Source organism: Balaenoptera physalus, assembly GCF_965194825.1.
Source record: "Balaenoptera physalus genome assembly, chromosome: 8".
Taxonomy (NCBI): domain Eukaryota; kingdom Metazoa; phylum Chordata; class Mammalia; order Artiodactyla; family Balaenopteridae; genus Balaenoptera; species Balaenoptera physalus.
The window spans coordinates 47,005,267-47,020,143 of NC_138887.1; the positions used below are offsets into that span (position 1 = coordinate 47,005,267).

The 14,877-nt window shown below is 35.8% G+C and overlaps 1 protein-coding gene across 4 annotated transcripts in view; it reads left to right on the top strand.

The window, feature by feature from the left end:
* Nucleotides 1-14,877, top strand: part of DMTF1 (cyclin D binding myb like transcription factor 1) — a 51,215-nt gene that overhangs the window by 2,420 nt on the left and 33,918 nt on the right. For 2 of the 4 annotated variants that reach the window (XM_082472486.1, XM_082472487.1), the window contains exons 2-4: nt 7,552-7,672; nt 8,850-8,966; nt 9,895-10,017. In XM_082472486.1, coding sequence (XP_082328612.1) covers nt 8,858-8,966; nt 9,895-10,017 — 232 coding nt within the window. In that variant the 5' untranslated portion in view covers nt 7,552-7,672; nt 8,850-8,857. Of the gene's footprint in view, nt 1-7,551; nt 7,673-8,008; nt 8,078-8,849; nt 8,967-9,894; nt 10,018-14,877 lie in introns of those variants that run through there. The other 2 variants (XM_082472485.1, XM_082472488.1) reach the window with 2 other exon arrangements.

Here is a 14,877-nt window from a genome sequence, read left to right on the forward strand (position 1 = left end):
TTACTAGTTAATATTGAAATAAAAACAAAACTAGTCCTTACTTTTCCCACATAATATTTATCTTTCTGCTCACTTATTTATCTCTCCAACAACTACAGACCCTAATTTTTATTAATGTTGTAATAAACTTGTATGTCCTGAAAATAACATCTCATTATTTTAAACAGTTGTTGTTTTCATGCTCCGTTAAGAACATTGACTTAACACTTGTGAGGATGAGTAAGATAATGTGAAACAAGTGTCCCTAGGAATTTACAGCCTGGCACATAGATGTTAAAATATTGAGGGGGGGGTGGGAGCTGTGTTTTGTTGAAAAGACATCAAAACTTTGAAAAGATTAGGAAGAGTTCCAGTTTTTTAATATCATATATAGAGGCTATCTATTTAACACTGAGTTGTTAACCTGCCTTGTCAAAATGGAGTTTTCTTTTTTAATCGTTTTCTCTTACCACCATCATTTTTAGCACCGTTTTTTCCCCCTCATATAAGAGGATTCCTTAGGAATTGGTATGCTTCTAAATGCTTTGCAAATTCAGCTCCAAAGCCTTTTCTGTCCTTAAATGCTAGCAGTGACCTGAGAAAGTGATAAACCTATTGCCAAGGGCATTAAATATAAAATACAGAGAGTTATCAAATGTATGTGGTATTTGCTTTCATATTATTTCTCCCCTTCACTTTTTTTCCTTTTGTGAAGAGGATGCTTGTAATAGAAATCACAAGTAGGCTTTGTTTTTGTTTTGATTCCATAAAGGTAAATGATAAACTTAAATAAAAGAAGAAACCTGTCTATCATGTCTCCTTTTTCAAGTTTATAGAAAGATCCCATTCCACGAATGAATACCAGAAAGAAGTTGTCATGAAAAAGCACACTGGAGAGCTCTTTATGAACAATTTAATTGTCTTTTTGTTTGGCGGGGTGTGTGTGTGTGTGTGTGTGTGTGTGTGTGTGTGTGTTTGTGTTAACCTTATGCCATTTTTTTAGCTGTCATTTTAGTTGTGTGCACTGTGTTGTCAAGCCCTTCTTCCAAGTAACTGGTTGTCAAAGCTAATCTTTTTGACCATCAGGTGTTAGGCAGCAAAAAAATGCTCTTTAGGTTTATTTACTGTCTATGTGTATTTTAGTATCTGTTGCAGAAGTGTGGTTTAAAAATCGGCTTCAGTGTATATCAGAACCATAGTGATAATTTAATGTATTTCCTTTAAAGAGCTTCTGATGATGCCTTGCTTAAAGGGCTCAGTTTTCAATGGCTGAAATCTTAAAATGTAGCCAGATACACATTATATAGCTCTTAAATCATGCACTGGGTAAAAGACAACATTTTTGTTTTTTAATAAGCAGTATGGTTGTATTGCCAAACCAGGTATGAAATGCTGTACCTTGAAATGAATCATACTACCAAGTAATTTTTTTTACTCTAATAATGTCATTGTTTTCAGTAGTTGGTAATTGAAATCAACATCTTAAACAATTAAAGCCTATTATAATAAACCCTGTTAATATCTTTATTGACGTTTTATGGTATATAGTCATATAATCTTAAAACCAAGCCATAATGAACATTAGTTAGGTACCTTAATTCAGTATGCTTGTATGTTCATTTATAGTTCTCTTTCTCAAACTTTTCCACAAAGTATACAGAAGAACATATCCCCGGGGGCCCGGGACCATAGTCCAAAGCATTCAACCTCAACTGTGAAGTGACCCCATTCCTATATTTAATAAAATCAATATTTAAGATGTCTGTGGCTTTACCTGTTTCCTGATATCCCTCTATGTCCCCGAGTTCAGGATATAGGATTTTTTTTTTTCTTATTATTAACTTTCATTATTTTTACTTTAAAAAAATATTTATTTATTTATTTTTGGCTGCGTTGGGTCTTCGTTGCTGCACACGGGCTTTCTCTAGTTGTGGTGAGCAGGGGCTACTCTTCGTTGCGGTGCACGGGCTTCTCACTGCGGTGGCTTCTCTTGTTGCGGAGCACGGCCTCTAGGCACGCGGGCTTAGTTGCTCCATGGCATGTGGGATCTTCCCAGACCAGGAATTGAACCCGTGTCCCCTACATTGGCAGGCGATTCTTAACCACTGCACCACCAGGGAAGTCCAGAAATTTGTTACCTATTCTCTTCCACTAAGACTTTCTATTTAGCAGAGTTTTCATTCTTTCAAAATAAAAATATTTCAAAACATATCTTTCAGATTTTTTATTGTATGTTACTAAGCAAATCCCCTTATAAGCATTTCCTAAGGCGTTAGTTACGTACCACCTAAGGTATGGTAGTGGCCAATATGGAGTCTATAATAGCAAGACCTTGAAAACAAAAATGTTCAGTAATAGGTTAATGGTTAGATATGTTTAGGTACCGTGTACCCATTTAAAGTGCTATGGAAGAATAACTAGTAATATCGGAAAATGCTCCCCATAAAGTTAAGTGCAAAAAAAAAGTTATAAAGGATGTGACAGTATGATCGCAGTATCGTAAAAACAATTAAAAATAGATAGGTATGTTGCTATATGGCTGAAAGGTTTGGAAGATTATCACCAAAAAAAAAAGGAAAATGAGTAATTTTCTTATTATATTGGGGCAGGAAAAAAGACATCTGAAAACTAAATGTGTCCTTACTGTCTTATTAGTTGAATTATGCCAAAAACTTTGCGTCAGCTAGTGTTTCTCAGTCTTTGCCTCATCCAATAAAATTCTGGTGCTTTATGTTCTGTAGCTTGCTTGATTTCCCCTTATAAAACTATTTTATAATACTGAATGTTTTTCACACCATGTAGTCCCATCCCGCCTTGCAATGAAGAATCACATCTTCAAGCATCAAGGGTCAGCAAGTGCTCTGTGCTTCTCATGATCTCTAATAATAGAATCTGCCCTTCCCCATTTGTACTAGTCCTGTGCTTGGGAACCAGTAAACATCTATCTACAGAAACTAGTCCCAAAACCAGGAAGAAATGCCACTTTTCTTGGTTCGATCTAGTTTTTAGAAGATTATGACACTTAGTTGCCTGGTAAACCAGGACGATTATGTAGACTCAATTGATGGAAATACCAGTTTAAGATAATCTAATGAATAAAAACTTTACATCAGTACTGGAATGAAGTAGAATAAAGGATTCATGTCTTTAAAGTCTATGTTAAGTAACAGATCCAAGAGTAGTAGGTTTTTTGGTTCTGCATTGAGTAGGGTCATCTTGTTCATTGGGAGCTATAAATGTAAACAAATACATTTCTCATTTAAATGTGAGTATATATAAGTACTGTATTATAACTGTTCTGTACCACGTTTCAGGTATTCTTTTCTTTTTTTTTTTTATTACTTTATTTATTTTTGGCTGTGTTGGGTCTTCGTTGCTGCGTGCGGGCTTTCTCTAGTTGTGGCGAACAGGGGCTGCTCTTCGTTGCGGTACAGTGGCTTCTCTTGTTGCGGAGCACAGGCTCTAGGCGCGCGGGCTTCAGTAGTTGTGGCACGTGGGCTCAGTAGTTGTGGCTCAGGGGCTCTAGAGCGCAGGCTCAGTAGTTGTGGCGCACGGGCTTAGTTGCTCCGCGGCATGTGGGATCTTCCCGGACCAGGGCTCGAACCCGTGTCCCCTGCATTGGCAGGCGGATTCTTAACCACTGCGCCACCAGGGAAGTCCCAGGTATTCTTTTCTTGATTTCACTAAGGTATTATTAAGATGTCCACCAAATGATGGAAACGTGCCAGAATGCCATTTCACCAATTAAAATGGCTGTTAAAAATTTTTCCTTTCATGTTCTCACTTCTAGTTGGTTAAAAAAAAAAATAGTGCATATGGTATAACCCATTTGAGAGAAAGAAAGGAAGATCTAAATAGGCTGATGGTGGACTTGGCTGATGGTGGACTTCCCTGGTGGTCCAGTCGTTAAGATTCTGCTCTTCCAGTGCAGGAGCCGCGGGTTGATCCCTGGTAGGGGAACTAAGATCCCACATGCCTCGTGGTGTGGCCTAAATAAATAAATAAATATGTAGATTGTCTTTTAAAAATGTTTAAAAAAAAAAAACAGGCTGATGGTGTGTATTTATTTGCCCCAAAGGGAACCAAAATATTGATGTTAGAATTGGAGATCTTCTTGATATATTTCCCTATTAAACCAAATGGGGAATGGGTTTTGAAGTTAAGCATAGTTTCACGTATAATGAATTACAGTACAAGGCCCTAAATTACTCAACTTTGTACCTTACTATCGTAAGTTGATTTATTTACCAACATTTTTCAGTTACTCTAATAATCATATTAAAATACAGACGTACTCTTCCTATAAATAACAGCTGTCTTGACGCTACCATAGATCTTCTCACTCTGCTTACTTTGAGAGCTAAACCTTGTAAAAGACCTGTTTTGTATTACCTTCCATACTTCCAATTCTCTGTATTCCAGCAGGTCAGCAGTGTTCTACTTATTGCCAAATCAAGTAGTCACTTCTCCATCTTATCCTCTCAGCAGTATTTAAGTCAGCTACTTAATGCTCCTTGAAAAACACTCTCAAGCCTTTTAAGTAACATCTCTTAGTTTTCCTCCTGTATCCCTGGCTGGTCCTTCTCAGTCTCCTTTCCTTGTTTGTGCATTGCTTGACTTCTGCTTCAGAACTCTAGGCTGTCTTCTCAAACTTCTCTAGGTGATCTTATCTTTAAAAACAATTTGCATGCCACTAACTCAAATTTACGGGTCTAAACCCTGCCTGTTGAATTCCAGCTTCCAACTGGCAACTTGACATCTTCATTTGGGTGCCGTATATCTTAACTTGTTGATATTAACTGTAATAAAAATATTTAATAAATATCTTATAGTGCCCCAAAACTCAGTCAGTTATTCAAGCCAAAAGTCTAGGAATCATCTTGAAATAGCTCCTCATCTCTTAATCTACTTTCAGCAAATCCTGTCAACACTACCTCCAAAATAAATCCTCTGTCCAGGCTCTTTCCTTTGATTTCTGCCACCTATTCCAAATGACTATCATCTCTTGGACAGCTGCTTGTTTCATGACTTAACCCCTTATCCATTCTCCATATTGCAGTCTGAATGGTCTTTTCAAAATGTAAATTATATTTCCCAATTTAAAACAGTCCAAGGATTTATAAGCCCTTGTGAGATGTGCCCCTGTCTTTTTCTCCAGCCTTAAATTCAGCTACTCTCCCTCTTGCTCAGAAGCCTCTGCCATAGTGGCTTTCTTTTTTAATCCCCTCCTGCCAGGCCAAATCAGGTCCCACCTTGGGGACTTTGCTATTAATCTGTTGGCTGGCTTACAGTACTTGCTGTTGAAGCAATATAAAGTAGCCATTAGGGTAAGCTTCCCTATTTGTAGTATGATGCTATTTCTGTTAAAAAGTGTATGTAGCAGGGAGGAATATATTGACATATATGAGTAAAATAACTGGAAGGAGGCATGAGAAATTGACAGCATTGTTTACCTCCAGGCAGGGGGTCTAGGGAACTAGAGTGGAAAGTAGGCTTTACCTTTTGAATTTTGAACCATGTAAATGTGTTACCTTAAAAAGTAAATTAAAAATAAAATTAGGTGAGTTTCTTAAATATTAATAAATCCAGACTGTGTAGCTCTAAGTACAAGAGGGGAAAAACCCCAGGAAGGTAAGTCAAGAGCTTATCTTTGGGGGTTAAAAAAAAAAGTAGCCACTATATCCCAGTGCCTAGAGAGTCCCTGGCACATTGCGCGTGTGATATATATTTGTTGATTGAACAGATATGCTAGTTAATTTGCAAAGCAGTGTAGAAGCATTTACTCATCTCTAACATGAATTATCAGACTTTTTAAAATGAACCTAGATTCCTGATTTAAAGCTAGTACACTGCATGGGATTAACCTCTAACCCCAGTACAGATTATCAAGAATGAAATACTCTCATCTAGCTATTTCAGACTCCTTTTTCCTTGTATCTTACCTTAAGATACCTTTCCTTGTATCTTACCATATCTTCTCAAATCCACCTTTATTTTCTCTTTTTCCCGAAGTTTTAGATTAATTTGGGTCCTAAGATGACAGTCATTAAATTGCTAAACCAGTAACCGTTTTGTACCTATCAAATGAGGAGTTGTGCTGGTTTTTTTTTTTTTTTTTTTTTTGCTTTGTTGTTTCTTTTTAAACAAAAATACTAGTGGCAGGGTATTTTTATTTACTACCAGGAGTAGAGTTTACACCTCAGTGGTTGGAATATAAATTTGTACATCCTTTCTGGAAAACAGACTGCAGCATGATTTAAGAGATTATTTTGTTGTATTCTTTGATCTAATAATTTTCAGTAATTAATATTGTTTAAGGAAATAGTGTATGAATGTTTCAGTGTTTTACGGAAATGAAAAATTGGGAAGAATGTAAATGTCCAGTTATAGGCTATTTGTTGGATAATGTCATGTTTTTTATGCAGTGGAAGTTTTAAACAATACAGAAAACTTCAGTTAAATACCTAGCTTGGTTTCCTTCACATGTTTCAATGTGAATGAACTCTAAAATGCAGGATATAAAATTGCTTCTCCAGTATAGTCTCATACACAAACACACACACATAAACAAGAGTGAAGTATGATTTTGGCAAGTTTATGGGTGGTTTTAACTTCTTTTTTCTTTTTTTAACATTTCATTTCTCCATCTTCTGCAGTAGGTATTACTTTACAAACCAGCTTTTAAACTTTTTAATGGATTCTGAAGTGAGAACAACATGAAATCTTATTAAATGACTGGATGTTTCTCTAGCAGGGTCTGTACCTGTTGCACTGCAGACTTATTTATATACAGCAGTTCTCAAAGATACCCATCCTAGAGAGGAGTTCTAATTAGAATACTGCAAAAATGAGAATTTTAATCATTGGTTTTTGCTGAAACATCCCCTTGAACCTTAAATCTTACTGTGCTTTTTAATTTTCGGTTGATCCTTTGGGATGAAGATGAGAAGTTTATTGAAAGAAACCTTTAAAAATCAAATCATTTCAGATTTTGTAAGTTTCACAATACATTCAAAAGCTTTCTTGTAATTTATGTTTTCTGGCCTGATTGTTTAGGATTCCTTTTTTCCCCACAGATCCCTGGGCAGAGCTGTTAACAGATATTATATAGTTTCTAATGCTTTAAGATGAAATATGGTACTACATTTAAAGAGAGATGTTAATTGTTATAAAGAAAAATATAGTTACTGGTAATATTTGTGGTATTGTTGGTTGGTATACACCCTAGGTCACGTTACATGTACCCAGGTCTACAGTTCATAGAACCACTGGTGTAATTCAACCTATTTTTTCCGAGAAAGTTTGACTGCCTGATGAGGGGCAACTTGGGCTGAGAAACTGCCTCTAAACTGACTTAGTAGGCATAGGATCCCATCATTTCTGCCCTTCACTGGAGAATTCTTTTAGAGGCTGATTTCCAAAAGGTCTACTTACGGAAGAATTCTGGTTTTGTCCTTCCTCTTCTAGTTGAGACGTCACAGAGGCTTGAGGCTAGATTGTCATCAGCATACTGCTAGCACACGGTTGTTTGTTCTCAGTGAGCCTTATTGTATAATGCTGTTACTTTTTCAGTGTTGCAGAGGTAGGAACATGGAGGAGAAACAATCTGGATAACATGAAAGTGATGCTGGTGGCTAAGGGAAGGCAACTCGATTCTGTGGGAAGGGCTATAGCTGATCCATCTGTTTTCTAGGTAAGCATTCCTTTGTTCCCGGGACCTTACCTCATGACTTGCAAATTTTAGTCATAACTAAATCATGACCCCCACTTATCATTAATTGGGGAATGGCATCTTTACCATTGTAAAATGAATGATGTCCTTTTAAAATAGTAATTTGTACAGTAGAACTTGAGTGAATCAGTAGATCTTCACCATGTAAATGTTAATAGTTCTTAAGTTTTTCTGCTAAGGGAAAATGCATTTGTGTAAATGGCAAATATATGTACAGACTAATATCTTGTATATAGCAACCAAATAAATATTGAATGATTAATACACATCAAGGCTTATGTCCTCTGTATTATTTAGTTGGTAAAAAAGTATGTGGACAAGACCAAAATTGAGTATTGAGGCAAGAACTTCATTGAACATTACAAGGTAAGCCCGAAGACTTCAAGCAGGCCATTGATTACAATTCAGGGCATTTCCCCCTGTCAGCCATGAGATACTGTATTCAAAGTGCTGCTTATTCAGTCTGTCTGAACAAAAGGAAAATTATGTATGTGTAAAATAGCAGGTAAAGGCACTTTAAGCAAAATCCAGTTCTCTATTTCAAAAGAAGACCTAGATCCATATCTATTAGGGAAACAGTTTGGTCAATGACAGATATATGTACTTGTTCAATATTATGAAAAAAAACAGCAGGAAGAATTATTTAGTGTTCCTGTTTTTCAGATAATAATAGAGCTTAAATACTTGTAAATAGTGTTTTAGAGAAGTAATTCTTAGATTAAGAGAAAAGTTGTGATGGATCTTCTGGTAAAGAATCAGAAGTTAAACACCTATTTGAATATATCAAAGCTGTCAATAAAAAATAACTAAAAAGTGGTGTGAGTTTTTGCTGATATGACAGACAACTTGGAACAGGTTGTCTTTCATTGGATGTGGTAAAAACAACTCTTAAAAAACTAAATGCTGTAGGTTTTTAATTAATCATCACATTTAGATTCTTGCAGATTATTACAGCTAATTCTAAATAATTGGTATAAACTTTTGAAAAAAAGTTTTGAAACCTGAAGCATCATTGCAGTTTCACATAAAGAATACTATAGGCAGATACAAATTGGGGGGGCGGGGTTCTGTGGGCTACTTTATGTTCATACTTGGAAATAATTTTTTAAACCCTAATCTGAAACCTGTTCTTATACAGATTTGAGTATGAGCACAGTTGAAGAGGATTCTGACACAGTAACAGTAGAAACTGTGAACTCTGTGACTTTGACTCGGGACGCAGACGGGAACCTCATTCTTCACTGCCCTCAGAATGGTAGGAGAACCTGCTGACATAATTGTTTGGGTTGGCCAAAAAGTTCGTTCGAGTTTTTCCGTAAGATGTTATGGAGAAACCCAAATGAACGAACTTTTTGGAAGTTTTTTTTAATTCACTCACAGTATAGGAAGTTGTTTTTTTTTTAATAAGCTTCCCATGGTTTTTAGAATATAGTTCAGGTTCTTTAATTTGGCACATAGGCCTCCCATCATCTCAGCTTTCCTTGCAGCCTCATTTCCTGCCACATTTCATGTATCCGGTATTCCAGCAGTTCACAGCTATTTTTATATTCCTAACATACTTTAAGCTTCTCGGGCCTCAGTATGACTGCATGTATTACTCCTACTGCCAGTAATAATCATTTTCCCCTGGCTTCTGTTTCTTTTTGAAGTTTAAGACACCTTTTCTAGAAACCTCCCTTCACCTCCAGTCTAAATTAAATGCCTGTGTGCTCATATAACAGCCTCTTCATTCCACCTTCATAGTTCTTATTACACCATCTTGAAATTGTTAGTTTAGTCATCTCCTACACTGTACTATGAGCTCCTTGACAGTCAGGGTATCTCTTATTGTTCTGTTTCTCAAACTTAGCTAATGGTAGGCATTCAGTGAATGTTGTGAGTGAATTAAATAACCGACCCTTGTCTTTACATGTGAAATATTTGGAAAGCCAGGTAGTCAACAGCACAAAAGTGTGATGTTTTAAAAAGTGGCACCTTTGTTCATAGTTCCTTGTCATAAGAATAAGAGCTGAGGTGCTGCAGTAGGCGTAGAGAGGGCAGTGCGTCTCACTTGCACGACTCGCTTTAGTTGACATAGCGAATCAGTAAGAAGATTATTTTACAGTCATTACTTGTTGAAGATTTTGTTTTCTCCTTGTTGGTTTGAAGATTTTGAGATTTTTGTTTTTGTTTTGTTTCATTAGAAGCTGATGAAATAGACTCAGAAGATAGTATTGAACCTCCACATAAAAGGCTTTGTCTGTCTTCTGAGGATGATCAAAGTATTGATGATTCCACTCCTTGCATATCAGTTGTTGCACTTCCACGTAAGTCACTGAGTATTAACATAGTTTCCTTCTGAATCAAAATTTAGATTCCAAGAGATTAAATTGGCATTTCAAGGTAGACTTGGACCCATTATTTTTCTCCTCTTAGTCCAAAAAACCTCCTTTTAACCAGCACTTAATGAGTGCTTATTTATGTGCCAGGCATGGCTCTGAATACTTTTACATATATTGCCTAGTTTAATCTCTCAACCTTTTTTTTTTTTTTTTTTTTTCCACACACACACACACTGTATTTTATTTTTACAAGAGATAAATAGACTGACACCAAGCATTGTACATGGATGACCACAACAAAAGCAACAATGATTGCAATTACCAAACATGAAACACACTCATACTATGTCATAATATTGACATTCAGTCCAGTAATCCTCCACTGTAACAGCTCCTTTACTTTGCAGTGAAAATTGATTTGTATATTCTTTGCCTCTGAGTCCTTGTGGGATTTTTTTTTTTTTTTAATTCAGACAGAAAGTCACAAAAATTATACTCATCCTCATCAGTTCACTCAGTCCCATGTAATTAATTGTTTTTTTTCATCTTGATCTTTTGTTAGCACTTTTATGAGTTCATCAGTTTTTCATCAGAGTTCTGAAAATGCTTATTCATTCAGTTCAGCAGTACAGTCAGTTACCAGAAACCTGTACTTGTCAGAGTCTTTTCCATGAATTTCTTGAAGATGAAACCCTTTTATAGGAACATATTTGCAAAATCATCAGAGTACACCCAGAACTGTCTGTAAATGACAAAAGACTTAAAAATGACCACGGTAAAAGATTTGATGAAAGTTCATAATAATGCAGTTGACAAGAAAATTAGTTATTTCTGAGATATACATTTTAAAGTAATAACTAGGATTATTACTTATAACATTATACCAGAACATATAAGATTTTTAGAAATTTCATGTAATGTCTGAAACATTTATATTAACATATTTCCATACATATTTCCATACAAATACAAATATAAGATTTTTAGAAATTTCATGTAATGTCTGAAACCTTTATATTAACATATTTCCATACATATTTCCATACAAATACAAATAAAAGATTTTTAGGAATTTCATGTAATGTCTGAAACATTTATATTAACATATTTCCATACAAATAACCCAATGAAAGTTTAGTATTAGTTGTTTTGTTTGTTTTTTTATACTGCAGGTTCTTATTAGGCATCAATTTTATACATATCAGTGTATACATGTCAATCCCAATCGCCCAATTCAGCACACCACCATCCCCACCTCACCGCAGTTTTCCCCCCTTGGTGTCCATATGTCCATTCTCTACATCTGTGTCTCAACTTCTGCCCTGCAAACTGGCTCATCTGTACCATTTTTCTAGGTTCCACATACATGCATTAATATATGATATTTGTTTTTCTCTTTCTGACTTACTTCACTCAGTATGACAGTCTCTAGATCCATCCACGTCTCAACAAATGACTCAATTTCGTTCCTTTTTATGGCTGAGTAATATTCCATTGTATATATGTACCACATCTTCTTTATCCATTCGTCTGTTGATGGGCATTTAGGTTGCTTCCATGACCTGGCTATTGTAAATAGTGCTGCAATGAACATTCGGGTGCATGTGTCTTTTTGAATTACGGTTTTCTCTGGGTATATGCCCAGTAGTGGGATTGCTGGGTCATATGGTAATTCTATTTTTAGTTTTTTAAGGAACCTCCATATTGTTCTCCAGAGTGGCTGTATCAATTTACATTCCCACCAACAGTGCAAGAGGGTTCCCTTTTCTCCACACCCTCTCCAGCATTTGTTGTTTGTAGATTTTCTGATGATCCCCATTCTAACAGGAGTGAGGTGATACCTCATTGTAGTTTTGATTTGCATTTCTGTAATAATTAGTGATGTTGAGCAGCTTTTCATGTGCTTCGTGGCCGTCTGTATGTCTTCTTTGGAGAAATGTCTATTTAGGTCTTCTGCCCATTTTTGGATTGGGGTGTTTGTTTCTTTGATATTGAGCTGAATGAGCTGTTTATATATTTTGGAGATTAATCCTTTGTCCGTTGATTCATTTGCAAATATTTTCTCCCATTCTGAGGGTTGTCTTTTCGTCTTGTTTATGGTTTCCTTTGCTGTGCAAAAGCTTTGAAGTTTCATTAGGTCCCACTTGTTTATTTTTGTTTTTATTTCCATTACTCTAGGAGGTGGATCAAAAAAGATCTTGCTGTGATTTATGTCAAAGAGTGTTCTTCCTATGTTTTCCTCTAAGAGTTTTATAGTGTCCAGTCTTATATTTAGGTCTCTAATCCATTTTGAGTTTATTTTTGTGTATGGTGTTAGGGAGTATTCTAATTTCATTCTTTTACATGTAGCTGTCCAGTTTTCCCAGCACCACTTATTGAAGAGACTGTCTTTTCTCCATTGTATATCTTTGCCTCCTTTGTCATAGATTAGTTGACCATAGGTGCGTGGGTTAATCTCTGGGCTTTCTATCTTGTTCCATTGATCTATGTTTCTGTTTTTGTGCCAGTACCATATTGTCTTGATTACTGTAGCTTTGTAGTATAGTCTGAAGTCAGGGAGTCTGATTCCTCCAGCTCCATTTTTTTGCCTCAAGACTGCTTTGGCTATTCGGGGTCTTTTGTGTCTCCATACAAATTTTAAGATGTTTTGTTCTAGCTCCGTAAAAAATGCCATTGGTAATTTGATAGGGATTGCATTGAATCTGTAGATTGCTTTGGGTAGTATACTCATTTTCACAATGTTGATTCTTCCAATCCAAGAACATGGTATATCTCTCCATCTGTTGGTATCATCTTTAATTTCTTTCATCAGTGTCTTATAGTTTTCTGCATACAGGTCTTTTGTCTCCCTAGGTAGGTTTATTCCTAGGTATTTTATTCTTTTTGTTGCAATGGTAAATGGGAGTGTTTCCATAATTTCTCTTTCAGATTTTTCATCATTAGTGTATAGGAATGCAAGAGTTTTCTGTGCATTAATTTTGTATCCTGCAACTTTACCATATTCATTAATTAGCTCTAGCAGTTTTCTGGTGGCAGTTTTAGGATTCTCTATGTATAGTATCATGTCATCCGCAAACAGTGACAGTTTTACTTCCTCTTTTCCAATTTGTATTCCTTTTATTTCTTTTTCTTCTCTGATTGCCGTGGCTAGGACTTCCAGAACTATGTTGAATAATAGTGGTGAGAGTGGACATCCTTGTCTCGTTCCTGATCTTAGAGGAAATGCTTTCAGTTTTTCACCATTGAGAATGATGTTTGCTGTGGGTTTGTCATATATGGCCTTTATTATGTTGAGGTAGGTTCCCTCTATGCCCACTTTCTGGAGAGTTTTTATCATAAATGGGTGTTGAATTTTGTCAAAAGCTTTTTCTGCATCTATTGAGATGATCATATGGTTTTTCTTCTTCAATTTGTTAATATGGTGTATCACATTGATTGATTTGCGTATATTGAAGAATCCTTGCATCCCTGGGATAAATCCCACTTGATCGTGGTGTATGATCCTTTTAATGTGTTGTTGGTTTCTGTTTGCTAGTATTTTGTTGAGGATTTTTGCATCTATATTCATCAGTGATATTGGTCTGTAATTTTCTTTTTTTGTAGTGTCTTTGTCTGGTTTTGGTATCAGGGTGATGGTGGCCTCATAGAATGAGTTTGGGAGTGTTCCTTCCTCTGCAATTTTTTGGAAGAGTTTGAGAAGGATGGGTGTTAGCTCTTCTCTAAATGTTTGATAGAATTCACCTGTGAAGCCATCTGGTCCTGGACTTTTGTTTGTTGGAAGATTTTTAATCACAGTTTCAATTTCATTACTTGTGATTGGTCTGTTCATATTTTCTGTTTCTTCCTGGTTCAGTCTTGGAAGTTTATACCTTTTTAAGAATTTGTCCATTTCTTCCAGGTTGTCCATTTTATTGGCATAAAGTTGCTTATAGTAGTCTCTTAGGATGTTTTGTATTTCTGCAGTGTCTGTTGTAACTTCTCCTTTTTCATTTCTGATTTTATTGATTTGAGTCCTCTCCCTCTTTTTCTTGATGAGTCTGGCTAATGGCTTATCAATTTTGTTTATCTTCTCAAAGAACCAACTTTTAGTTTTATTGATCTTTGCTATTGTTTTCTTTGTTTCTTTCTCATTTATTTCTGCTCTGATCTTTATGATTTCTTTCCTTCTGCTAACTTTGGGTTTTGTTTGTTCTTCTTTCTCTAGTTTCTTTAGGTGTAAGGTTAGATTGTTTACTTGAGATTTTTCTTGTTTCTTTAGGTAGGCTTGTATAGCTATAAACTTCCCTCTTAGAACCGCTTTTGCTGCATCCCATAGGTTTTGGGTCGTCCTGTTTTCATTGTCATTTTTCTCTAGGTATTTTTTTATTTCCTCTTTGATTTCTTCAGTGATCTTTTGGTTATTTAGTAACGTATTGTTTAGCCTCCATGTGTTTGTCTTTTTTACGTTTTTTTCCCTGTAATTCATTTCTAATCTCATAGCGTTGTGGTCAGAAAAGATGCTTGGTATGATTTCAATTTTCTTAAATTTACTGAGGCTTGATTTGTGACCCAAGATGTGATCTATCCTGGAGAATGTTCCGTGCGCACTTGAGAAGAACGTGTAATCTGCTGTTTTTGGATGGAATGTCCTATATATATCAATTAAATCTATCTGGTCTATTGTGTCATTTAAAGCTTCTGTTTCCTTATTTATTTTCATTTTGGATGATCTGTCCATTGGTGTAAGTGAAGTGTTAAAGTCCCCCACTATTATTGTGTTACTGTCGATTTCCTCTTTTATAGCTGTTAGCAGTTGCCTTATGTATTGAGGTGCTCCTATGTTGGGTGCATATATATTTATAATTG